Raw genomic sequence first — 27,829 nt, 5'->3', positions numbered from 1 at the left:
AAACTGCACCATAATCCCCTATGGACGGCGTTTGTGCTGTGAGGATCACAATGTCAATTTTTGACAGCCTTTCCATGCCGGCCTTTCCGATGCAGTAAGGCTGTGGTAAATGACTTTGGGGGCCCTTACGGTTGGTGGCTGAGGGGGTGCCTCTAAATCCTGTACCTGTAAATCCTTGCACTGTGTGGCAGGCACCATGAGGTGCCTGCAACAGGGAGCAGGATTGTACACAAACCCCCATTTCTCCATGGGAGCCTGTATGTCGGTTGGAGGCAACTCCAACTGACATCGTAATGAGGCCCATAGAGTAAATGTTAATACATTATTTCACACCAGGGGCACCGTATTTAAAATGGAGGGAAATGCCTAGTAGGCACAGGAAGTCGTCACAGGCGATGGGGGCTTCAAAGACTCCGGAGTTAAGAGGAATTATTGAATTTTCCCGCTACAAGCAACTGTGATTGATATCACTCTGTGACCGATGGTTTTCTGACCATGGTGTTTCCAGCAGTATTCATATTGCACTGGAGTAATATTATGGATTTCTTCCCCATTCGTTGAGTGTACATCACTCTCTCGCTCTTCCCCCACCTCGTTAATCCGGAGCCTTTGAAGCCCCCATCGCCTGTGACGACTTCCTGCGCCTACTAGGCATTTCCCTCCATTTTAAATACGGTGCCCCTGCCCCTCCACTTTCACTTTTGTCCTGAGGAAGACCCCGCCAGTAAGGATTGAAAAACCTACTCAGTTTCAGGGGTCGAAACGTCGACATATTACTGATTCCAGTATTGCCAACAGTGCATGCCGCATTGTGACTTTCTACTGTACATGTAATTAATTGTTATTTACCTTTCTTGGACTGTTTTTGAGAATATGTGGCATTGAATAATATGCCCAACAATTGGATTGCTTTACCAATTTGATTTATTTGTCACTTACATCACTACCTCACTCCCCTTGCACTTAGTTGGGCACATCAACTAGGTTTTTATGATGTTTGTAAAAATTGTTCCTTAAAACATTGCATTATGTGTAGAGTGTGATTAAATAACACTCAAACACTTATTGAATTTCTCTTGATTCTTTGTATTTTTCATTTGCTTTTACACCTCTATTGATGTATACTGGGATCACTATGTTCTATACTGTTCTACACCCAGGTCCCAGTGATTTTGGGTTTACCCTTCTTTATAACGACGTTTAGAAGTTGGCACTTCTGTGTGCTATGTGTCTGCCTGACTGATGTGGAGTGCATGTCTGGCTTGTGAGTGACAGGAGCTGAGGGGTGTGGGCGGCTCCAGGGGACAGGGTGAGTCAGCCCAGTGGTGAATAGAGAGATCTGCATTTAGATGGGAGGGAGGAGTTGCACCTGGGACCTGAATAGGGCTGTGCCTTCTCTCCACAATGCCGGCTCCACCCCCTGTGGTGCGTCTGATCACTGAGCCCCCACCTGACAAAGGGTAGAGGAGCTGGGAAAAACAAAGTGCTCCAAATCCCCCCTAAACCAGTTCTGACTGGTATCCCTAAGCCCTGTGATGTGTCACAAAGGAAAATGTCCTATAAAAGAAGGGGCTCTGACCCCATGAAAATGTTGTGCTTTTGGGTGCTGTTCCTGATGTTGGGGGTCCTCCTGCTGCCGGGCTCCAGGAGGAACCGCCACTAGGGACTGCCTCGATGCTGGAGGGCCCTGTGAGCTGGCCTGCCTGGGCCCAGCCTTTATCCCCCCCTTCATCCTAAAGGACTCCCCTGGACTGTGGACATTTACTTTTATTTCTTAAAAGCGCTTAGCTTTATTTGTCATAGCTCTGTGCTCCCTGCAGCTGAGGAGGTGCACTTCTATCTTACACTTTGCAGCACGGAGCTGCGATCATTTTGGAGGGAATCCTGACGTAGGGATTCCACCGCTTGTGCTGATTCCTTAGCGGGAGCCCACCCAAAGTCATGGCTGAGTACTGAGTTATTAAGTAGCGGCAGCCCACCCCGCGTTCTTGCCGCATCTTGAATTTATTTAAACGGAAGCCCACCCCGCTTATTTGATTATGGCCTCCTCGCGGGTGCCCACCCCGCCTATCTGATCTATTATCTTTGCGGGTGCCCATCCCGCATCACCGCCATAGAAATCACCGCCGCGGCACCGAGCCGCAGAGAAGGAGAACGCCGCCAAACCAGGAAGTCAGGCCAGCTCCGCCTGACTGTGGGCGGGGCCGGACACAGGAAGCGGAAGAGCGGGGAGGACGTCGGTGCCTGTGCGAGCAGGGCTCCCGTGTACCGGTAGGAGCCATGCATGTTGACCAGAGTGAGCAGGGAACCTCTTGGCAGGAGACCTTCCCCAAAAGTGAGGGAGACGCGACAAAGAGAACGCACTGCTCAGGGAGACGACCGGAGGAGCATCTAAAGCAGCCCAGTGAGTGGGGCCGTGTTGGGAGACCGGTGGGGGGTGTATGTCAGGGCACATTGTCGGTGCTCGCCGCCCCCTGTTTACTGCTAAGGCACGGGTGGTGCCAGGCCCTGATTGATCTTCCCAGCTGTCCCGCTAGACAGAGGTCAGGTGCGATGTGGAGCCCCGTTTACTTTAAAGTCCCAGAGTGGGGCTTTAGTAGCACAGTGAGCCCCAGTGCCTGCTTGGTTTCCAGTTGCACCACAGTTGCGGGTGGCTGCACCGAGGGGGCAGTTTGTGCTAAGAGCCCCAGAGGCACGATAGGGTGCCGGTGTTTTTTTGTTTTAATTCCCACAGCTGCCCCACCTGACAGTGGGCAGCTGCAATGTTGGGGGCCAGTTCTCTGAGGTCAAGAGGGGGTGAGTGTACCCCATGCCCCAGCGCATGTGCGCATTATGTGTTTGCTGCAGTGGCAGCACACCCTGACATTGTGGACAGAGGGCATTGGGGCCCCCTGTGAGAGGCCAGTTGGCCTGGGGTGAGTTGGTCAGGTACTGTGTGCACTTTATCTGGGCTAGTGAGGCCTATTGCGTAATGTGATGCATGGTTGTGATGCCTACTGTAATGCCTATTGCATAGTGTGTAATGCTAATGAGGTTTGGGTCTAATGTGCTAATGCCTAACGTCATGCTATGATGTTTTGGGGTAGTACCTGTTTGCGTGAAGTGTTTATGCTTATGGGGTTAGTGCATAATGTGTTTATGCTAGTGAGGCTCATTGCATAATGTGTTTATGCTGATGAGGTTTGGGGCTAATGTGGGTTTATGTCTAATGCTAATGTGATAATGCTTAGGTCATTATGGTACCAGTAGTTACTGGTTGTGCTCTACATTTACTATTTGTGCTACAATTACTGGTTGTGTTCTACGTTTATGATAAATCTTACTTTTACTATTTCTACTAAGTGATGATTCTGACAGAGGTCCATATGGCCCTGTCATGTGTATATAATCCCCTGTAAATATTGCCCAGTGCCAGTTGGCACCGTGTATATTGTGTGATTACCATCTAATGTGTTTTATGATAATACAAATGCTATTTTTGATATAACCTTGTGTGGAGTTCCTTTTGTGGTGTGCCTAGTGTGTTGCTGCTGTGTGTGTGTGTGTTGCGCAAACGCTTTACACATTGCCTTCAGGATAAGCCTGACTGCTTGTGCCAAGCTACCAAGGGGATGAGCAGGGGTTATCTTCGGTGTGTAACTCCCTTGCCCTGACTAGAGTGTTGGTCTCAGCCTGCCTTTGGCGCAAGCCTTAGCCAACCAGAGATCCCATTTCTAACACATAGTAATTATATTACACCCTCAGATGACTTAGCCAAATATTGCCCTTCCTGGGTAAGTCTTTTTCCCCTTGATCAATACTGTGAGCACATTTGGGTATTATTGAATTGTGTGTTCTCCCTGCTACTTAGGAACTCCTTGAGTTTCATGAGTTTACAGTTCACCGATTCCTCAACGGTGACATTTATGTAATTGGAGCGGTCATTTCCTGGCACAATGTTCTGAAACATAACTTTTTGCAGACACAGCTCATTTCTACAGTGGTTAATGAATTGTTTGTACCATCAGGAAGTTACGTATTGCATACCTGTTTTAAGTTTATGGACCTTTTTTAGAGCCCTCCTCCACATAATTCACGAATTCCTAAAGGGGATCATAGTTATTAGATTTCGTAATCATTAAGCAGATCTGTGATTGGCAAATCCATTCTGGAATGTACTGTTTGACATTCATAACATGAGTACTACCTAATGGATGTTTACCATTTCTTCAAGTTGACGATGACCCTGTACAAAGAACTTTAGAGGGTCTAAACATTGACAAGATAATAGTATACTGTGTTTAAGTGATTTAAAACTCTGAGAATATATTGAACATCTGTGCATCCTCCACAGTCACTATTCATGTATATATTGTATGGCACTAGTTCACTTCTTGCTCACTTATGTCACTATCACTGTGACTGTGCATCTTTTGGGTAACCCAACTTCTATTTCAAATATATAAAACAATAGAGCTAAATAGGATATATTTTCTATGATACCAAAGGTTGAATAACTGAATTAAAATGTATTTCTTCTAGTAAAACCAATCGATTGATGGTGATTCTTCTATGTACACCAGCCGTCTGGCAGGATGCACAGCCGGTCACAATAGTAGGTAGTCCTCTAAGAGTCATTCCGTAGGTGCACTAGTGAAATTAAGAGTGGGTCTGAATGATCTATTTTTATACCCTGCTCCCCTTCTTTTGGAAGGTGGAAGAATCTTTTGGAAAGGCTAACTGAAGACTCCCCTTCCCTGTCTCCAAGTTGGTTGCAGGAACAATAAAGGGTCATTAGGCCCTTTGTGTGACTGCCAGGGAGGAATTGAAATAGTCTAACTGTCAGCTACACCGAGTCATCATGTGACCCACGACAGGCTCAAGGGCAGGAAAATACCAACTATCTAAAAGGGACATTTTCAAAATTGTAATGAAAGATCCAACTTTACCATTGAAGAGGGTTTATCATTACAATTGTGTAGGTACCAAACATGATGTAACTACCTGCTCCAGATACGAAATTACATATAATATGGAATCCCCAGTCGGGGTAGGTCTCAAATTAGTGAAAAACGAAGTTAGAAGTTTTTCACTACCAGGACAGGTGAAACTTAAATGTGCATGTCCAATTTTTTTATTGCATAGCACCCTGTCCAATTGGTTACCTAGGGCCTCATAACCACAAATGAGCCCCACGATGCGTGGAGAAGGGGACAAGAGGCGTGGGGTTCTAGGAGCTAGCAGCCTCCAACAATAAATGTTAACCACAACAAGAGCTGCTCCTAGTGTAGTGACCACTGTGAAATTATGGTTCACTTGTGGGTATAGGCATCACACAAAATGTGACGGGCTGATCTCACACACCACCTGGTGACATGCTTCATCATTGACCAGTCCTCGCCCTCTAAAACCTTGGTTTGATAGAGGACGGGCATACACCTGACGACAGGGATGCACTTCTGTACTAAGTGGGGGCCCGTGAGAAAGTGAGTGAGAGTAAAAATCATTATAGTTATCAAATTGTGTTTTTAATGTGACTGATAACTATATGATATTAAAATCAATGGACAGTTAATGGGGAAATAATTGTCCCCTAACCGTGGTGTAAGCGGTCAACATGTTTCTGCCAAAGTGGCCCAAGTGGGTCCAGGGTATTCATCAGGACCTAAGTATAAAAAGGGGGGGCTTTGTTCTCACCAACTGGTGGTAGGAAGATACCACTGTGCGGGTGTGACCTGTGTCACTCTCCACTTTAGAAATGGCTTCTAAGTTCAAGCTTGGAATAAACAGAGTACAAAATAGAAAATGTGAAAACATAACTGGGTCACGAGATAATACTGAAAACAATACACGCACTGGTTCAGTTAATTGTGAGTGACTGCTCATGTGACACGTGACACGCTATGTGTGTACACAATTCAAGAATGATGATGTGAGATAAAATCTCACTGATCTTACCCTAATAAACAAAACTACTTGCCCCATGAGAGGAGGGGAGAGGAAAACCTCTGTTGTCAAACCCTGTAAAGAAAAACACACAGACTGCAATCGGCGTAAATGGTAGTCTTAAATCAGTGATTAATATTCAAGTGGCACTCACACATGGAAAGACTTAAAAAGTGGAAAACAGCCATCCTGCACCCAAGCATACTCTTACTGCCTCAAGGGAAGTTCTCTGCATTGCTCCTAGGTGACTGCTCCTGGTCCTCCCCGATGTTGAAATGAGGGGATCAGGGCTGTGCTATATATACTCTGCGATCTAATAGGTTAAGTGTTGTAAAGTGGACCAGCACCTTGGTAAGTGCCGTCTGGTGCGCAATATCCAGAGTTCCAGATCAGCTTATGTATTCAAGCCAACTAGTGCCTGATCTAGAAATGGCCGTAGCTCGGGCATGCCTAGTACACTGAAGTGAAGCCCAAATCTGCCAGTGCGTGGGCGAGCCGAGTGAGCGAAGGGAGCAGTTGTAGATGCTCCACCCCCGTGTGCGCAAAGGCAGCTATTGTGAGTTAATGCGTAATGGCTGCGCGTGTCTATTATAGCAAAGTGAAGGTGGGTACCGCCGAGAAGTGGGCGCAGATGCTGTTAGTCAATGCATGACAGCCGCGCATGCCAATTGTGGCGAGGCAAAGCCAAATTCGCCCCTAAGTGGGCCAACACGTATAACGGGGAGGGTGCTGAAAAAGCGACTCTACGCTAACAGCTGATGTGATTAATTACATGAAGGCAGCACTCGTGTCGAGGGCCATCAGTGAAACCAGTGCTGTAATGAGCAGGTATAAGCATATTTATGAACTGTGAGCACTGATAGAAATATCAGGAGAACTGCGTGTTCAGTAATACATAAATACATGGTTTCTAAAAAACCAATATATGTAAAAATAATAACACAAGAGCCGTTTTTTCAAAGAGTGTAGTACTCAGAGCCTGCCACTTGCAAAGCTGGCTAAAGAAATCATGGTGGTGGTGTCCTGTTGCTGTTGGGTGATTTAAAAAAAACAGCATTTTGTGAGAACTCGTAAATGGAGAGGCACAGTTTTTAGGAAGCCCGTGGTTTTTTTGTTTATATCAGAGAAGCAATCTAGGTGGCAGCAAAACCTAGGTGGAGCAGAATGTGCTGGGTGTACCAGAGGTGCAGATAATTCCTCTTGGAAACTGTTGGGTTTCTACAAAGCATGGTGTCGTAGGTTGTTGGTTAACGTCCCATTTGCAGCCACGGGATCTCATCGTTGAGCCCATTCTCCCAGGACCGCAAGCGGTAGACCCATCGTTGCTCCCTGATGTGTAGGGCTTTTGTCAGGTCAGATTCGTGTTTTTTTCATGACCTCCAGGATTACCCACTTGAGGTCTGTGTCTTTTGATTTTTGTCAATAAAGTGACGTGTCAGTTTGGTATTGGTCTTTTTACACCTGATGGTGCTTCGGTGTTCGTTAATGCGGACCTTTACTTTCCTGGTAGTCATGCCTAAATATTTGAGGCCGCAAGGGCATGTTAAGAGGTACTCGACATTCTTCATGTTGCAGTTTCTGAATTCTTGTAATTGCCAGGGGTTATTGGTGCCTATGTCTACCTCCTTCGTGTTGGTCGTGAGGTTGCAAGACGTACATCCACCAGAGGAATAGTGGCCCACTGGTCGTGGTTGAGTCCATAGTGTCTGCTGTTCTTCTCCTTCAGGGGGTGTCGTCTTGGCGTGTACCAATTCGTCGCATAAGCTTTTGTTTCTCTTGAAGGCAAACAGAGGTAATTCCCACTGTTTTCCTACGCTGTTGAAAATGTGGCAGTTCTTTCTGATGATTTTTTGGACCATGTAAGAGACAGGGGTGTAAGTAGTAACACATACCAGTCTCTTGGTGTCTTCATAAGGCCTAGGGCCTACCTTTGGGGTGACTTATATCTAATAAAATGAGAGTATAAGGCTTACATTGGAGTTTGAATGGCAAGTCTACATGGAAGTTTAAAACTACATTCAGGCTGCAGTGGCAGGCCTTGGATATGTTACAGGGTGCTACTTAAACGAATAGCACAATATGTGCTGCAGCGACACTGGTAGCATTTAATTTACAAGCCCAGGTTGAAGCCACTGTACAAGGGACTTATACATACATTGAATATGCCAATTAGGTATTTGCCAATCATACAATGTTTATGGGAGTGAGCACAAGCACTTTAGCCACTGGTTAGCAGTGGGAAAGTGCACAGAGTCCTACGGCCAACAAAAGCACTGGAAAACACAACAGAAAACACTGGAGGTAAGCGACCCTAAGGCTGATAGGTGTAACAGAAATCAATTCGCGTATAGTCTCCAGAGTCCCAGAAACATGATTTTCTATCTGACTCTAAATGGGGTAGTGGATCCTCAGTTTCACAGACATTATACTCTGCCATATTTTTTGCAGAGCTCTCTATTAGTCAAACTCATTTAGAATTTGACTAGTAGGGAACAAATACAAATATGCAGAGTCCCGTGTCAACTAAACTGGCAATCCACCTGCTCCATTTAGAGTAAGACAGGCTGTCATGTTTCATGACAAATGGACTGTTAATGCAAGTACATCAGACTGTCCCGATACTTAGGGTCCACAGTATGGTGTGCTTTTATTCTGTTCAGGATAGCCCCACACCATGGGAGAAAACTAGCAAAGTGTCATGGTCCTTAATTTTTAAGCTGGTCCATTTATCCATGTAGAGTTGTATATTTTAATTATTTTGTTTAGTTAAACCCATAAAAGTAAATGTTTTGTTTTCATTGATATCTAATTACCAAACATTATAATATATTTATGTTTCTTATCATATTGCTAATGTTGAATTTTCTATTCACCGTTTGATGCTCAAAATGATAAAAAATAGTATTAAATTAAAATATCATAAGTTATTTATTATAATATTATAATGCACCAGAGGGAACATTTCTGAACTTTGTAATATCATCTCCCAAAAGCTTCACAATAGTACAGGGGGAAAAGGACGGTTTACGCAGTACCCTTATAATCTAGTTGTCTGATATCTACCCAAACCCATACAATAATTACATAGTTGACAGAGTTCATCGATTAAACCATTATTGTCTAACTCTATTTGTTGAAAGCTCTTCATCCATATAGAAAATAAATATGGAAAATGTTTAAAGTCAGTACCTTGGTTAAGTATGCTGAGGAAAATATAACAGAAGCAATGACACAACACTATTTTCTCTCTGCTCTAGGACACATTAAGTGGAATGATTACTCTCTGACAGAACTTGCCTTCTCTTACGTCTGTAAATATTACTTCAATAATCGGTAAGACTCTATTATTCATACAGCATTCAAAATATTATAAATGAATTTTTATCTTTTTGCAGTGTTCTATAGTCATGAATGTATCCACTTAAAAATAAAGGTTAAAGTAACCCTATAGTTAGCACAATTTGTCAGTGACAACATTAACGTTTTGAACTAAAAAAGCACACGACTTCAGCAGTTATGGTTAGCAGCACTAGCAATTACGTGTCCCCCCGCCATGCGCTGCATATGACCTCACATGTGACTTCACTCATGACATGTTCAATAAAATCCTTTATGACATCACTAATGACAACTCAAATTAGATCAGTGATGACATCGCTGATGACACTAATGGCATCAACCAATACAGTGCTAGTTTGTTTTATAGTTAACAGAGTGCCGGGTAACTACTATAGTACTTCTCAACCTAATTTTGTTCAGCGTGTATCCAATGTTTACAAAATACATGCTCATGATGCACCATAGCTGTTAGGAGGTTTTGAAGACGTTATAAATGTTTACATTCATGAGTAACTCTGTGTACAAGTGACAGTTAACTTGTACTTATTATGCTCCACAAAACATTTTGGTTCTACAAAAAAAAGTTTCCAAAAGGACAGTTTTTACATAGTAGCTACTAACTTTAGTAAGAAACGTTGAGTTATAAGAAAGAATTGTGTCAGCATGATCATTTATACTTAACATAGAAGAGTGTGTGCACCAGATACTAACCTCTGTACATGTGCTTGTTTTGCATCAGAAGATGGGCTATCTGTAAAGTTTTCACAACAGTATGAATTGTGCATGTAGTATATTCTTTTGCACCTCCAGATCTTGGTTATTTTTTAAAAAATATTGTTTTCGGGACAACTGTTGCCTAGAATGTACTTTGTTCATAGTAGATTCTTTTGATAACACTGTGGTGTGTTGTTAATGAGAGTTTCTGTTTTTGCAAACAGTGCACAGTAGAATTTACTCTCCATAGAGAAAACACTTTTTACAGTTCGAAGTTCTCTTCTGATATTAGCTTTATTTCTTAATGTAGGTCAGGTGTGTGTCTGGGGTTTCATACAGATAAAAGCTGTCTTGTAGCAGGGAATTTGTTTTGAACTTGGCATTCATTATGTTGGCTTTCTGTGACCAGTTGTGTACAGATTGAACACTGTAAACAATGAGGGTTTCACATTGTTTCCTCCGTGGTTGATTGTTATTGTGAACTATGTTTCACTGTGTATGCTATAGGGTCAATTTTGCACATAATACTTGTTGACAACACCTAAGGGTGTTGCTTCTGTGTTGACAGTAATGATTCCTGATTTTCTCCTGAGCTATTTAGCAATTACTGTCAGACCTCTAATGCCATAGTAATGTGCACAACAATGTTCAGATGATGTCATCAGTGATATCATCAATAAAGTCATTGGAGATGTCACAAGTGATGTTATAAATAATGTAATTGAAGATGTCATGAACGATGTCATATGTGAGCTCATAAGCACTGCATGGCTGGGACACAAGTTATAGTTTGTACTGCTAACTATAATTGCTGAATTTGTGTGTTTTTCTTTACTTCAAAAAGTGAATGTTGTCACTGACAAATTCATATAATTATAACGTTACTTTAACCTCTGGCTATCACAGTGAATTTCTAATATTTCATCTATACAAAATTCAATCTTTTTAATACACCTAGGTATAACGTTACTATGATATTTGTTTTTTACAGTGAAATTCCAATTTTCTTTTTAAAGTAAATTAAAATTTAGAATATCTAAACAATATTTTGGAAGGGAATGGCTTTTGTATTGTAATATAACAGAAAAAGGTGCATAGTTTGCAAAATGTTTCTAAAAAGTAATACAACAATATGTGTGCTGAAATTGTCTATCTCCTCAGTTCTTGTAACTCTCATATTGAAACATCTTCTCAGCACTGTGAGGACTGGTATATGCTGTCCAAATGACCCTTAAGATGTATGAGGTCAAAGATAACCTTTAGAAAGCTATCCTAGTGGTAGCTGTGGAGAGCAGCCTTTAGGCTTAATCTTGAAGGAATGTAAAGCAGCTTGTTTTACCAGAACATGTCCTCCTATATTGACTAAATGAAACAAGTTCAATAGAACAGTTGTAAGTAGCACAATACACAGTGTGCTCCAGGGGGAGACCAAACCACATACTAAAATAGTGGTATAACAATCACGACTTGAGTCAAGACAAGGTCTAGAACATGTAGAATCGCTGGAACTAAAAGGAACCACCTACGGTGAGTAGATAGGGACCTCACAGAGGACTGGTGTAGTGTGCTAACACGACTGTGGGCTCTGTACAATTTTATGGGGAAGTCGCGGTTACAGTTTTAAAGTTTAAGAATCCTTCTATGAGGACTTCGAGCAAACCCTTTGGAACTTATGAGGTTGGAGATCCACCCCATCCGTGAATACCATAGTACCCAAGTTACCTATCCCAGAGGAGCCAGTTGCATATGTCTGGAGTGGTGTCAGAAACCGCTGTCGTTCTCAATGGAGGGCTTTGAAGAAGTATTGCTGCCATCAAGGTGAAAAGGGTACGGAGGAATCCACGCCTGGATTCTGGAAGGAAGTAACCTGAAAGCAGAGGGGACATAGTCTGGGTCACTTCAGAGTGACCAGGGGCTCGGTAGACGAATGCCCACCAATGTCGGGTGCTTCAGGTGTGAGGAAGGGATGCTTGAATCTGCAGTCACGAGGACCAGGAAGGTTGCCAAGTGCTGAGGGGTCTGTGTCCGGCGGGAGCACCAACAAGCCTTGGCAAAAGCAACCCACACAGGAAGGTCAAGCAGGTTAGGTGGGGGCCAGCAAGAACCTGGGGACTCACCATGCAATGGGTAGTCAGGGCACGTCTGGAGAAACCTGGAAATCCCAACAGAAATCAAGATGACCCTCTGGAGGACCCACAGGCCAAATGACCAGGGGTACTTTGAGCAAGACTGCAAAGTACCAGCCCACAGAGCACTCGGTGCGAGGAGGCCATAGTTCTTTGGTGCAAATACTGCTCAGGGTCAGGACTACAGGGAGTCCACTGCACACGTTCGGGAATCTCTAACAATCGAATGCAACTGCAAATGGACGCGGTGCACAGTGGTTCGGGCTATGCAGCCCCCACAAGGGATACTGGCCTCAAACTTGCTGAGAGGGCATATCAACCTCAGGGATCTTCAAAAACCCACCTCCTGTGTTGCTGAAATCTTCGGAGTCCACAGGAGCTCAGGAGCAGCAGACTGGTCAAATGTGTTGAGGTGCCTGCAGTTGCAGTGGAGTGACTCCTTCACTTCAAGGGAGATTCTTCAGTTGTCCTTAGTGCACCACAGGTCCTGCACAGATCCTGTGATGGAGCAAGGGCCCAGACAAAGATTTGGACGGAGAGGGAGACAAAGTCGGGCCCTGTTGAAGTCCAGCGAAGTCCAGAGTGTCCAGACGATTGAAGGTCAGTGGTTTCTTCCTGTAGAATCTTGTCCACATAAAATCTAAAGTCTTACAGCCAGGTAAGCCCCTTTTTATCCACTGGAAAGGGTTGGACAGATTTGGGGGACCCTCCTAGGGGAGGGTCAGGACAGAGGGGTGGTTACACCCATGTCCTTTGTCCAGTTTTGCGCCACAGCAGGAGCCAATGGCTCCCTGAACTGGTTTGACCTGGACTATGCACAGGGACACCAAAGGTGCCCCCCGTGCAGACTCTCAGGCACTCTCAGAGTGCACCCACCCAGCCCCAACACACTAAATCCTGTCTGGGAGGTGGTCACACCTCCCTGTGACAGGATGCCTATTGTGCGGCCTTCCTCTGCTCAAGCTTGGCTCAGCAGAAGGAAGGTAGAAATGTGTCTCTGGTTGGCAGCATTCATTTTGTGCTGTCCGGGTCTTGAAGGCTGGCACTGGATAGACCAGTGACCCGACGAAGCTTGCTTCGAGAGGCTTGAATTATACCTCCCACACTGGTTACCGTAGTGGAGGTATGATTCCAAGGTGTTTGATACTAAACACAATATGTTTCTATGCAGCTGTTTTTGAGATAGCATTCACCGAAAGGTTATAATGCACCTATACCTATATGTCTGGCTGAGTCACAGACAACCCGGGAGAATGGTCTGCGAAAGCTGCAGAGAGGCTACGCTCATGCAGGGGCACCCTCTCACTAAAAACCCGGCACCCTGCCTTCACGAATGATAAGGCCTGCTATAGGGGTGTCTTATACGTTTTAAGTGTAGTGACCTATATAGATTTAGAGAACCTATTCTAACATAAGTGGTGCAAGCACCATCTGACACAGGTTGCAGTTGCAGACCTGTAGTTTCATTTTGCATGGCCTCTCATGGGTGGCATAATACATGCTTCAGCCCATGGGAGGCCTCTGGGATACCTATGCCCTGGGTACATGGGTACCATATACTAGAGGCTTATAAGGGTATCCCAGTACCCAGTCTGGAGTGTACCAAAGTACATGTGTATCAATTTAAAGGAGAAAGCAGATAGACTGGGGTCCTGAGTAGCAGGATCCCAGTCAGACTAGTCAAAAACAGTGCTATATCAAGCAAAACGTGGAGGTAACCATAAGAAGAAGATCCTACTTTCTAACAGAATATTCAATAATATTCTAATTCCATACTTTTCATAGCCTTTATATCTGTTTTTAAATTAAAATTGTAATTACAATTCAAAAGAGAGTAATCAGTTTTTGCAACAGTGTATAGTATCAGTTTTCACTTTGTAAATCTATTTTAAGGTGTTTCATTACTCTTGTGATAGGCTTGTGATCTGCTTGCGGGACACTCGCAAGATCGTACAGTTATAAATTCCATTTTAGAGTATTGTATAGAGTTCTTTTATATGCGTTCAGCTATTGTTTAATGGTAATCTATGATAAGGGAGTCATTCAGATTTTGCTATATTCATTTACATTTTTAGAAACTGCTAACTCTCACAACATGCTCACGAAACTCCAACACACAATCCCCTCTGTGAACTCCGAGGGGGCTGTACTTCCTATTTGACTCTTGTGAAGCTCCCGCAAGATTGTACATTTGTAATTAAGTTAATAACAGTGTTTTCTTGTTATTCTGAACAAAGGAAGACATTAGAGGTGCTAATCAAGTTAGAAGCATTATTTATGAATTAGTTAATACAATATATAAAGCAATAATTTTTTTAGAATCTTGCTAGACGTTCATAAGAATCTCATGAGAGGTCTGGGAGAGGAAACACACGACAGAGAAGGGTTGTGATTGATTGATATGAATGACTTTATTTGCAAAAGTTAAAATATATCCTTTTCAATTATTTGCCTACTGGAGTTTTCTTTGGGTAGTCCTTGTTGCTGAACTCTGTGTGCCTTTTTGCTTTGGCATAGAATAATGTATTCCTCAGATACTGATGAACAGTCTGGTGCTGTGGCACCAGCACAGCAACTTCAGTCTGCCAAACAGTCTGTGGTATGACAACATTTGACATGAGAGCAGGCAGCAAAAAAGGCTCTTCAAAGTATGTAATCTGCAAGCTTTGCAAGAAGGAGTTCCGCTTGGGGAGTAGAAACAAACTGTACAGCATGAGTACTACAGGCATGTGAAGGCACCTCAGACCTATCCATCCACAAAGGCTTACTTGGGCAGGGTGAGCTTCTGCTGCAGGACTGGACAACTCTTCAGGGGATTCCACCTCATTTGAACCTGGAGATACTGTGCCTGCCCAGGTATTGAGTGCTGAAGCTGATAAGAATCCTGATTATCTTAATACAGCATGTTTTTGCTACTTCTATAAACAGATAATTTTTTCATTGTCGACAAGCAGGTCTGCACAGGACAAGCTTAATCAAGATTACAAATGCCCTGCTATACAACAGTTTTTTGAGCATTCATTTTTTTCCATAATTTTCTTATTTTTCTTTTTAAGATGTTTATTTCTTCCTCCCTAAGTTGTATGTCTTAGTTTTACCCTATTATATAAGTTTAAAAAGACAAAAAACGTAAAAAATATTTGCTGCCTGCTTTAATGCCACAAGCCTCTTGTGAGACCATACCAAAATACTGTTTATCAAGTAACTGTGGTCCATACATACAAGAGCTGGTCACACCTAACCCACTTCAACCACCTGCTAAAAATCTACCAATTACATTTATAATTTTGCCACCCTCTCATTGTTTCTCCTCATATACCTCTATCTTACGCCTGAATCGTACTCCTTTTACTCAGCCCTCCTCTTGTGACTGAGATCTCCATACTGCACCATGGTTTGCCTCTGAATTTTGGGACACAGCTTCATCCACTGGGCTATTGAATACTCCACTAATTGTAGTATTGACAAAAGTCTTGAGGTGGCATCATTTGTTACAAATGGTTGGGAGCATTTTGGAATGTGAGCACACATACCTCATGATAATACACTGTGGTGGCTATAGTTTGAGCACAATCACACAGGTTGCATTTCAAACCTGAATGAAGGAGACAATTTCACAATTGATGTCTCTCTTTCCTCACACTGCCTTTGTATATTATAATATGTGTTAATTGCAAAAATTGCAATGGTCGAAAGAGTTGTGACCTAGGATTGAGAAATCCCAGAAGCACACCAACAAAACGGTCTCTGCATTTATTTGTGACCATGGCCTGGGCTCCATATATCACACATCGGTTTGATATGCCTGGAGTCTTTAGGCGAGATGGAGTGCACTTCACTGCAGAAGGGGACAGGATCCTTAATAAAATGCAAGGAATGCATCCAGTTTTATGTGCAACGAACATCATTTAATATAAACACAAAAGCTGTTGTCAGAGCCACCCTATTCCAACATTATATGATTGTTTCATGATATTGGTCCCTTTTTCAGGGAAACTGACACTTGTGAGAGTCTTGCACCCAAACGCCTGCCCCACCTGTATATGACTTCAGCTCTCTCGACAGAGAGTCTCACAAGCCAAACATTTAACCTATATTACATGCATAATAGCTGTGTATGATAGGGTATGTTTATTAGACTCTAGGAACCCAGAACCCTCTCCACAGAAAGATTTTCTCCACCCCCAACGCTCTTTTTTCAAACCTCTGCCCTAGATGACAGATGTACAAGTAAGGTGTGGGAAGAAATTATCTCTATGCTGAGAAAATTATCTTGCTTAACAACTTCAGAGACCAGGGTATGGAGACACACTGCCTTGTCGATTCAGCTATATCTCCAGACCAAGACATGTGCAAAGCTGACTGTGGTTAGAGACTGCTCTCTCTGCTCATGCCTTTCTTCATGGTGATGAATGTTCATAGTAGACTGTAAAATGGAGTAGCCCTTGGTGAGAACTGTCTCTAGTCTTAGACAACTTGAGGCAGATTTTTAAAAAATACATGCAACGCAGTGCATATCTTAAGAGCTATGGCTCTCGCCTCCCCTCTCCCTAGCGCAGGCACTGATTACAGCTGCTGAGTGCCACGCACACACCTAAACACCATAATGCTATGGTGTGTGTGTGAGTCTAGTATAACTTTTGTACAGGAAGGAAACCCTACCTGTGCAAAATACTATGTCTAGACATGTTTTAAAGCTTTTCTCACTTTGTATGCATGCTGCACAGTGCAAAATAAGTTTTTCACAGGAAAGTGAATTCCAAGAAAAACATTTTTTTCACAAATTGTTTGTAATCCACCCCATGGTGTGCATATTTGAACATGAAGACACACTCAGCTCTCCCTCAAACATATCCCCATGAGGACAGGAATGTGTAGTAGGGGATAGACCTATCCTCTGAAACTTCTCTCCAAAGTCAAAAACACAAATAGTAACATTTGCAGAGGAACTACACTCTCCGCAGTCACATCTGCAACAGCTGAGAGCAGTGAGTTGAAGCCTCTTTGCCAAGACCTGTCGCATATGAGAGGTTTCTATATAACAGTGTAGACAAGAACTGATCTCTCTACTGAGACCTCAGTGTTGCAAAACAAGCCAACATATTAGGGTATTCAAATAAATTACTTCTCCGCTGCCAACTGTCTTCAGCATAAAAGGTGTAAATAATACAATATAGATATATACATGCAGAAGCACTTCACAATCCCTGAAGATGGAACTGGCAGTTTTAATCAACATTACAATACTGTGAAAATATTCAACTCTACGACAACTGTTAAGTAAACAAATCAGTAGTAACTTTAAAAGATTTTTATCACAACAACATCATTTAGTAACATAAAAACCACAACTACATTAATGAATTATTTCAACAACTGAAAAACAAACAAAACAATCAACTTCAATGATTAACCCCTTCGCTGCCAGGCCTTTTCCCCCTCCTGTGCCACGCCCTTTTTTGGCTATTTGGGGTAGTGTGTGCTGAGGCCCCTGTAACTTTTTGACCACATAAGGTATCCACGCCAAATTTGCGTCCTTTTCTTCCAACATCATGGGGATTCTGAAGGTACTCAGGGTTTGTGGATTCCCCTGGAGGGGTCGCAGAAATGAGCCAAAATACAGCAACATTTAGTTTTTTGGGGGAAAAATGGGAAAAACGGGCTGCAAATGAAAGCATCTGGGTTTTTTCCTGCAAATGTTATCAAAAAAGGGATTATGGGGCTGAAATCACCATTTTCCCAGCTTTTAGGAAATACCAGACTTTTGTCAGCAACCCAACATTTTTTACACAGTTTTGGCATTTTTCTGGGACCTGGGTCGTGGACCAGGGTCAAAACGGACTCGATAATTCTCGCCTCGGTACCTACTCTAACCAGGAACACACTCGGCAACTCTGGGCATTAAGCTTGCCTCATCTCTACAACGGCCCCCCACAGATGCCGGGGAAGCCTGGTTTCACCTTGGAGATACCCAGAAAGGGACCATCTCACAGGGATAGCCAGGACGGGTTCCCCAGCAGTCTACAGCGCCGGGATGCCCCGTTGCTGGGGCAGCTGTGCGCTTTACAAGTCTACAACATTTACATTTACATTTACATAGCCTATTTTTGCAATTTTTTGTGCTTTCGACCTCCTTCCAGTTAATGGTAGAAATGGGTACAAAAGCAATAATGGATCCTGGAAAGCTATACATTTTGGAGAAGTAGACACAATTCTGAATTCAGCAAGGGGTCATTTGTGCGATCCATCAAGGTTTCTTTATAGAAACTATTAGTTAAATATAGGATAAATTGAAAATTTGTTGAATAAAAAAGACTTTTGTGTCAACGTTTTCACCTGTAATTTCTTCTAATTATGACAGCTCTTTGAAAGCAATATACCGTTACATCCGCTGGATATTACTGGTTGTGGGGATATATAGGACTTGTAGGTTCACCAAGAACCCGACGAACCCAGAGCCAAAAACTGAGCAGCAACTTGCAACGGTTTTTTATTATGTACCGGGTATATAGTAATTATTCTGTAAAAATGTGTACATGGAAAAATCGGTATGAAAGACACCTATGTATTTCTGAAATGGGAACAAAATATAGAGTTTAGAAACAGTAGTATTTGCACATTTCCGAAATTGGGAATACTCATACTAGCATGAGAATTATCAGTCATTTTTTAGACAATGTCTTTCATTTGGAAGGCAAAAATGCATCGAAAGTCAATAGGTAATAACAGTTCCTTTACAAATCTAAATTACCCTAAGTCTTCCGATAAAAATGGTACCTCACTTGTATGGGTAGGCATAGTGCCCACGACAAGAAATGGTTCAAAACCCAATGTGAACACACCACATTTTCACAATGCAAAATTACCCATTTTTAGCAAAGTGCCTAGCTGTAGTTTTTTAACACTAGCTTTTCCGGCACCTATCGAAACCTAGCAAACCTATACATTTTGGGAAACTAGACACCCAGGGAAATCCAGGATGGGGTGACTTGACTGCCTCCCACCAGGTTCTGTTACCCAGAATCCCTTGCAAACCTAAAAAATTGCCGAAAAAAAACACATATTCCCCACATTTCTCTGGTGGAAAGTTCTGGAATCTGCGTGGATCCACAAATTTCTACCCACCCCGCGTTCCCCAAAGTCTTCCAAGAAAAATGGTACCTCACTTGTGTGGGTCAGCCTGGTGCCCGCGACAGGAAACGGCGCAAAACGTAATGTGGACAAACCTCAATTTCGAAGTGAAAAATGACCCTTTTTTGGCAAAGTGCCTAGCTGTAGTTTTTGAACCATAGCTCTGCCGGCACCTAGGGAAACCTAGCAAACCTATACATTTTTGAAAACTAGACACCCAGGGGAATCCAGGATGGGGTGACTTAACTGCCTCCCACCAGGTTCTGTTACCCAGAATCCCTTGCAAACCTAAAAAATTGCCAAAAAACCCACATTTTCCCCATATTTCTGTGGTGGAAAGTTCTGGAATCTGCGTAGATCCACAAATGTCCACCCACCCAGTGTTCCCCAAGGTCTTCAGAGAAAAATGGTACCTCACTTGTGTGGGTCGGCCTAGTGCCCGCGACAGGAAACGGCGCAACACCCAACGTGGACTCACCTCAATTTCGCTGTGAAAAATGACCCTTTTTTGGCAAAGTGCCTAGCTGTAGTTTTTGAACCATAGCTCTGCCGGCACCTAGGGGAACCTAGCAAACCTATACATTTTTGAAAACTAGACACCCAGGGAAATCCAGGATTGGGTGACTTGACTGCAACCCACCAGGTTGTGTTACCCAGAATCCCTTGCAAACCTAAAAAATTGCCAAACAAACCACATTTTCCCCACATTTCTGTGGTGGAAAGTTCTGGAATCTGCGTGGATCCACAAATGTCCACCCACCCCGCGTTCCACAAAGCCTTCCAAGAAAAATGGTACCTCACTTGTGTGGGTCGGCCTAGTGCCCGCGACAGGAAACGGCGCAAAACGTAATGTGGACACACCTCAATTTCACAGCGAAAAATGACCCTTTTTTGTCAAAGTGCCTAGCTGTAATTTTTTAACCATAGTGAAGAATACAGGCCCCAGCTAGGCCCGCAGAATACAAGGGTTTGCTCTCCTGTAACAAAAGTTAGAAGGAAGTTGGCACGGAAGCTGCAAATACAAAGACAAAGTTTATTAACCCTTAAGGGTGGTCCTACAACCTATACAACACTCTTCAGTTTTGCATAGAGTAGCACAAAGAACTTGCGTACACGGTCCCCTTTTATACACAACAGAGGGGCTCATAAGTGGGTGGATACAACATGAGGCAAAATGTATTACCTTTTATGGACATTTTCAATACAGAATCAATATGTGGGCAGAGTTGACGATTTCCTGAGCCCGCGAAAACATGGCCAAACAAGGACTAACTGATAACAGATGTGGTCAAGTCTGGGCATGCGCCAGACGGACAAAGGAGCAATTTATAGACTGTTACTAGGCAGATTACAAGAGCAACTAACAAAAAGATAGGACTCTTCTCATACAAAGCACGTGGAGACATGACAATACAAAATGGAGTCCGGACATTAGTCAACATAAGACAAGAAACATGTTCTCAGGAAGGAGAATTCATGTCTTTAGTAAATGCTTAATCATCTCGACGTTTTAGTTTTCAACAATAGCTCTTCCGGCACCTAGGGAAACCTAGCAAACCTATACATTTTTGAAAACTAGACACCCAGGGGAATCCAGGATGGGGTGACTTGACTGCCTCCCACCAGGTTCTGTTACCCAGAATCCCTTGCAAACCTAAAAAATTGCCAAACAAAACACATTTTCCCCACATTTCTCTGGTGGAAAGTTCTGGAATCTGCGTGGATCCACAAATTTCTACCCACCCCGCGTTCCCCAAAGTCTTCCGAGAAAAATGGTACCTCACTTGTGTGGGTCGGCCTAGTGCCCGCGACAGGAAACGGCGCAAAACGCATCGTGGACACACCTCAATTTCGCAGTGAAAAATGAACTTTTTTTGGTAAAGTGCCTAGCTGTAGTTTTTGAACCCTAGCTCTGGCGGCACCTAGGGAAACCTACTAAACCCACACATTTCTCAAAACTAGACACTCGGGGGATTCCAGGGAGGCATGGCTTGCGTGTATCCCCCAACGTTACCTTACCCAGAATGCCCTGCAAACCTCAAATTTAACTGAAAAATCACCTTTTTCACACATTTTTGTGTGGGAAAGTTGTGCCATCACCGGGCTGACACAAATTTCCTACCACCCAGCGTTCCCCCGGGTCTCCCAATAAAAACAGTGCCTCACTCGTGTGGGTGGCCCAAGTACCTGTGACAGGCAAGGGCCCACAACGTAGTGAGGCGACATGAAAATTGCCTATCTCAAAACGACCTGGTTTTGCAAGGGGGTCACTTGGGTTTTTGGCCCGGTGCTTGGCGGCCACCTAGGGAAACCTACCAAGCCCACACATTTCTGAAAACGAGACACCCGGGGGATTCCAGGGAGGTATGGCTTGCGTGGATCCCCCAAAGTTTCCTTACCCAGAATGCCCTGCAAACCTCAAATTTAGCTGAAAAAATTATCTTTTTCACACATTTTTGTGTGGGAAAGTTGTGGCATCACTGGGCGGACACAAATTTCCTACCACCCAGTGTTCCCCCGGGTCCCCCGATAAAAACGGTGCCTCACTTGTGTGGGAGGCCCAAGTTCCCGCGACAGGCAAGGGCCCACAACGTAGTGAGGCGACATGAAAATTGCCTATCTCAAAACGACTTGATTTTGCAAGGGGGGTCACTTGGGTTTTTGGCCCGGTGCTCGGCGGCCACCTAGGGAAACCTACCAAGCCCACACATTTCTGAAAACTAGACACCCGGGGAATTACAGGGAGGTATGGCTTGCGTGGATTCCCTAATGTTTCCTTACCCAGAATGCACTGCAAACCTCAAATTTAGCTGAAAAAATCACCTTTTTGACACATTTTTGTGTGGGAAAGTTGTGGCATCACCGGGCTGACATAAATTTCCTACCACCCAACGTTCCCCTGGGTCTCCTGATAAAAACGGTGCCTCACTCGTGTGGGAGGCCCAAGTACCCGCGACAGGCAAGGGCCCACAACGTAGTGAGGCGACATGAAAATTGCCTATCTCAAAACGACCTAGTTTTGCAAGGGGGGTCACTTGGGTTTTTGGCCCGGTGCTCGGCGCCACCTAGGGAAACCTACCAAACCCACACATTTCTGAAACCTAGACACCCGTGGGATTCCAGGGAGGTATGGCTTGCATGGATCCCCCAACGTTTCCTCACCCAGAATGCCCTGCAAACCTCAAATTTAGCTGAAAAAATCACCTTTTTCACACATTTTTGTGTGGGAAAGTTGTGGCATCACCGGGATGACACAAATTTCCTACCACCCAGCGTTCCCCCAGGCACTAGGCCTACCCATGCAAGTGAGGTACCATTTTTCTTGGAAGACTTTGGGGAACGCGGGGTGGGTGCAATTTTGTGGACCCACGCAGATTCCAGAACTTTCCACCACAGGAATGTGAGGAAAATTTGTTATTTTGGACACATTTTGGGGTTTGCAATGGATTCTGGGTAACAGAACCTGGTGAGAGCCAGTCAAGTCACCCCATCCTGGATTCCCCTCGGTGTCTAGTTTTAAAAAATGTACAGGTTTGCTAGGTTTGCCTGCCTGCCAACTGCGCTAGGGCCCAAAATCCACAGGTATGCACATTGCTACAAAAAAGTCGGAGCCCAGTGGGCTTTCTGCCGCACCGGGGGGGGAATCGGGGAAGGGGGTTTCATCCCGATATGCCCCTAAAGGGGCAGAAAGACTGTGGCTATTTTTATGTCCATTTTGGGCAGCCCCCACCCCCACGCATAAAAAAAGCCTGCGTACTCGCTGGCGCCTAGTGGGCTTTCTGCCCCCCCAGGGGGCAGATCAGGGGCCGCTGCCGCCAACTGCCCTCCCGGGGGGGGCGGAAAGTCTGGAGTTTCTCTCGGGGTGGGATGGGGGTATTGTCATGCCCATTTTGGGGATCCCCTACCCCTACACTAATAAAACAAAAAAATCCATGGTTTCTAGTGGGCTTTCTGCGCCCCCCAAGGGGGGCCAGATTGGGGGCTACAGCTCCCATCTGCCTCCTGTGGGGCAGAAAGACTGTCATTTTTGTGGGGGGGAGGGTGGGGGCATTGGCGTGCCCGTTCGGGCAGCCCACATGAGGTTCTGGACTTTTAAGAGTCCAGAGGTGTCAGGGAAACAACACCCGAAGACCCCTGAGTTCCTTCCTGTCTCGGTGCACAAATAAACAGAGACGCGGGTTTCTCGATGGTGGCGTCAGAGACCAAGATTTATTCACTGTAGGGACACAGAAGTCATAGGAACCACACAGAGGCAGAATCTACGAGACTGTTCGAATTGCATTAAGTGGGTTGTTCTTTAAATACACGCAAAATGTCTTTAGGCAACATTACACGAATATTTCTCATGCCCAACCCGGTATCCCAAACAAACAGTAAATAGACATCAAACAATAATTTGTCGTGGGTTTTCGGTATTCAATCAGGTCCCCTTGTCAGTTTTCCATTCTTTGCCCGATCCTCCCCATCATAAAAATCGTAACCTCCCCATTGTAAAAGCCCAGAAGGAGAGGAGCAGTGCCAGGTGCAAAGGATTGAAAAGTAGGATAAGAGATGTTTATGGATCATAAACGGGCATGGCTACCGTCTTCGGCCTTTCAGTAAGGACAACGGACATGAGAACCAGTATAGCAGGACTGGCCTCGGGCAAGGGAGGCAGCTTGATTCTGCCTAGTCATGCAGCGTCAGCCTTTCTCGGGGCTCGAGCTTACGTGTCCTTAACAAGGTGACTCTGCCGGGGTCATCGTCCGTTCATTGACTATGTGAGGGCAAGAAACAAAATGGATGCCGTAACTAAAATGGATGCCATGACTTTACAACAGAATGCCCTATTTCTCAGTGAATTCATGCTAGTTGCGTAGCGAAAACACTGTTGTGCATATAATGGATCATTTGCGGTTCAATGGTACCAAAATCGTGTCAGTACTACGATACCGAATTTACGGGTTCGGATCGCTACAGAACCTCAGACCGTCCTTTTGCCCTTACATAGGCAATAACTTACTCTATGTCAGAGTCCATTTCTATGTTCATCAGGTCACTGATATGTTGTTGAAGCATTACTCTCGTGGCGTATCTCTAAAAGCAGGTGGTCTTCTTACGCATGTTGAAATGCAGAGATTACATAAGGCAGGACCACACTGAACAATGAGACAGCACGAAAATAAAAATACCAACGCAACACCAGTGACTATCAGAACCTTCCATCCCCACGCAGATAATAGGCTCAAGAACCATCCCATTAATGACCAGTCACCTTCCTCTACATGAATAGAGTCAGAGATTTTGTGTAACTTAGAGATGGCCTTATATACCGTTGGCGCATTATCTGGGATAAAAACACAACAGCTCGATTGGATCATCTTACATACTTCACCTCGATCTGCAAGTAACACATCAAGGACCATACGGTTCTGTAACGTCATGAGGCGATCCGCTTGAAGCTCAGCTGTTAGGTTACTAAGGGCACCTGCAGTTTCGGTGATAGTGGATTCAACTACCCGTGTCAGTTGACGTAAGTTTCTACTGTTGGCCATAGGCCCCCAGAATGGAAGGAAACCTTTGAAGAAGTCTCCTGCCTCTTGGTCAGCAGTATCTTCTTTACTGAAAACACCTCTCACAACTCTAGTTTTGTGATAGTCCGGTGCAGCAGTGTATGTCGGAGGTAATAGTTGAGCGATATAACATGAGCCTGAGAAATCAGCAGGCAGCCATGTGTATGCTCTGTCTTGGCAAACAAAATAGGTACCCTTAGCAGCTAAGAATGCAGGGGAGGACTGTGACGGGAAAACATATGTTTCGATACAGTCACTCTTCCCTAGTCGAGCTTTCGGATTCCTCCCATTTCCTTGCAAACAGACCTGACCTTGGTGCGGTACGACCCAGATCGGAGTCGAGCTTTTACGTTTGTTCTCACCCAGAGTAATGCCATATTCCGTATCATTCCAACCCATGTAAACTCGCAATTCATCCTTGGGAATGAACGGAGTATTATTGACATCTCTAACCATGTCAGTGATTCCTTTTACCAAGGCTCTATTAGCAGAGTTATACCAAGTGGAACGCGGAGGTCGTGGAGGATAGGTCTCTAGGGCATAAGCTAACATGGTCTGAAATGCCCAGAATGATCCATTATAACTAAAGGGCAGAACCAGATAAGGGATGCCCTTGTCCATGGTATGTGGTATCAAGCCACACACCCAGCAGTTTGTTGTGTTAACCACTAGTTGATGTTGGTGCAAGAGCTGAATGAAAGTGTTATTTATAAACTCAGAGCGTCGAGCTTGCTCGGGGGCAGGAAAAGGGTGGAAAGAATGAAGAGAAACAACAGTCGGAGAAACAGGAACATGGGGAGATACTGTAGATGTAACAGGTGTAAAGATCAACTGAATACCAAAAATAATTCCGCCTACCAAAGTTATTAAAAAAATTAGAAGTGTCAGAGCACATTGCATTAGAAAACATTTGCTATATAATATGTCATACAGTTTTGTCTTGTGCACATTTATGACGTTAACCCGTCGCAGTTCAGGAAGCTCCATCTTCTACAACCGTTCGCAACGGATGGTTTGTACCTGTTAAAAACTTGCCTCTGTTTACCCTGGGAGTTCCCAAAATAAACAGAAGAAACCGACCTTGTGTCTGGTTCCCTGCAAATTAAAACAAGGCACACGTCACGACCCTACGGTAACCCAGACGGCAAGGTGAGAAAAACAAAAAAGATAAAAATTTAGAGCAAACTTCCTGACTGAATGGAATGCAATAAGATCAACACAGTTTTCAAACAGAAAGGTAATTATGCAATGTCATTAGTTCACAACATGAGAACGTAGATTATATCTGTACTTTCCGGGTCTTGTCTGATCTTGAAATAGCTGGTCTACAGGTGCGGAAATGTTCGACTCCTCAGGTGACAAATGTTTACTTTGTACAATACTCGGTCCAGGATTCAAAAGAGCGGTTCCTGTTGAGGTGTCAAAGTTCTGTGTTTCAGTTCGTGAGTCCGTTATGTACTCTGCATCGCTGAAAGGGATGAGTCTAGGAACAGGTTCTGTCTCGGATACACCAAATCCCTGTCTAACCCAGTTGTCATAGGGGAGTGGGAGAGGGACACGCTTCGTATGGCTAGCGTGCACCCAATTCTTCCTTCCAGCTAGGCGTACAGCAGTTCTCGTTGTTAGGAGTACTTGAAACGGACCCACAAATCTTGGCTGGAGGTTCCGAGTTCGCTCAAAATTCCGCACCACCACTTGGTCGCCTGGTTTCAACGTGTGGCCTGGACTCTCTGGCAGTTTAGGCAAGGATTCGAATACCTGTTGACGAATAAGGCTCAGTTTAGCAGTCAGGTCATAAAGATAATCAATCAACATTGGGTATTCGATCTGTTTGAATTCCTTTGGCCTAGGGACTCCCCAAACATTAGCAGGACGACCGAACACAATCTCATATGGACTGAGCCCTACTCGAGAGTGTACAGTCGCTCTGGTGGAGAGTAGAGCTAAAGGCAGTGCATCTGGCCAAGATAGACCAGTGGAAGCTTGAATTTTAGCAAGTTTCAGCTTCAGGGTGCCATTGTACCCTTCAACCAACCCTGCTGACTGTGGGTGATTCGCACTGTGAAATTTTTGGGTAATACCCAGACCCGTACACACACTCTTCATAACTTTCCCTACAAACTCACTTCCATTGTCCGACCAAACAATCCGTGGCATACCATACCTGGGGAAGTATTCTTTGAGGAGGATTTTGGCAGTGGACATAGCAGTGTTATCCTTTAACGGATATGCCTCAATCCATCTTGAAAAGGCACAGACTACCACTAGGACATATTTAAGATTGTTACACCTGTCCATGTGGATAAAATCCAACTGAATCACTTCAAAGGGACAAGAAGGGGGAGCAAAATGACCAGTTGGGGTTGGGGTTCCCTTGCCAGGATTATGCATCAGGCATATCATGCAGTTTTTCACCACTCTTTCCGCACACTTCGTAATTCCATCATTCTTCCATACTGGAGCTAACATCTTACATATCCCTTTCGAGCTGATGTGCGCCGCTCCATGCGCCATCGTGACTACCGCAAGTACATACGAATCAGGTAACATCCAACGCTGCTGTTCAGACAAATCAACCCAACATCCACTCGAATCCTTTTTACCCGTTTTCTCCTTCCATTCATTCTTCTCATTTTCAGTTGCTTCATTCTGGATTGCTTTCACACTCTCAATCGTATTCTCACACATCCCTGATTCAGCAATCCATCTTGCAGACGTTGCAACGTACATTCGGCTCGTCATGTTCTTGGCCGTTTCTTTAGCGACCTCATCAGCGAACGCATTCCCACGGCCAACATCATCCGTAATCTTTCGATGCGCACTGCACTTCACGATCGCAACTTCATTTGGTAGGGTCAGAGATTCCAATAGATCGCTGACTAACTGTCCATGTTGGATCTTAGTCCCATGGGACGTGAGAAAACCTCTTTCTTTCCAGAGACGTCCAAAGCTATGTGCTACGCCGAAGGCGTATTAGCTATCGGTAAACACATTCACTCTCTTTCCCTCAGCTAAAACACACACTCTTGTTAATGCAATTAA

General features: G+C 44.3%; 1 protein-coding gene across 2 annotated transcripts in view; it reads left to right on the top strand.

Annotated features, from left to right (window-relative positions):
• Nucleotides 1–27,829, top strand: part of LOC146854033 (alpha-N-acetylgalactosamine-specific lectin-like) — a 233,026-nt gene that overhangs the window by 184,866 nt on the left and 20,331 nt on the right. For both annotated transcript variants that reach the window (XM_085650482.1, XM_085650483.1), the window contains exon 6: nt 9,183–9,258. In XM_085650482.1, the coding sequence (XP_085506608.1) occupies nt 9,183–9,258 (76 nt within the window). The remainder of the gene's footprint in view (nt 1–9,182; nt 9,259–27,829) is intronic.

This window comes from Triturus cristatus, chromosome 4_1, assembly GCF_964204655.1.
Source record: "Triturus cristatus chromosome 4_1, aTriCri1.1, whole genome shotgun sequence".
In the NCBI taxonomy this organism is placed as follows: domain Eukaryota; kingdom Metazoa; phylum Chordata; class Amphibia; order Caudata; family Salamandridae; genus Triturus; species Triturus cristatus.
Note: the sequence above shows the minus strand (reverse complement) of the source record. Positions and strands in the feature narration are given on the sequence as shown.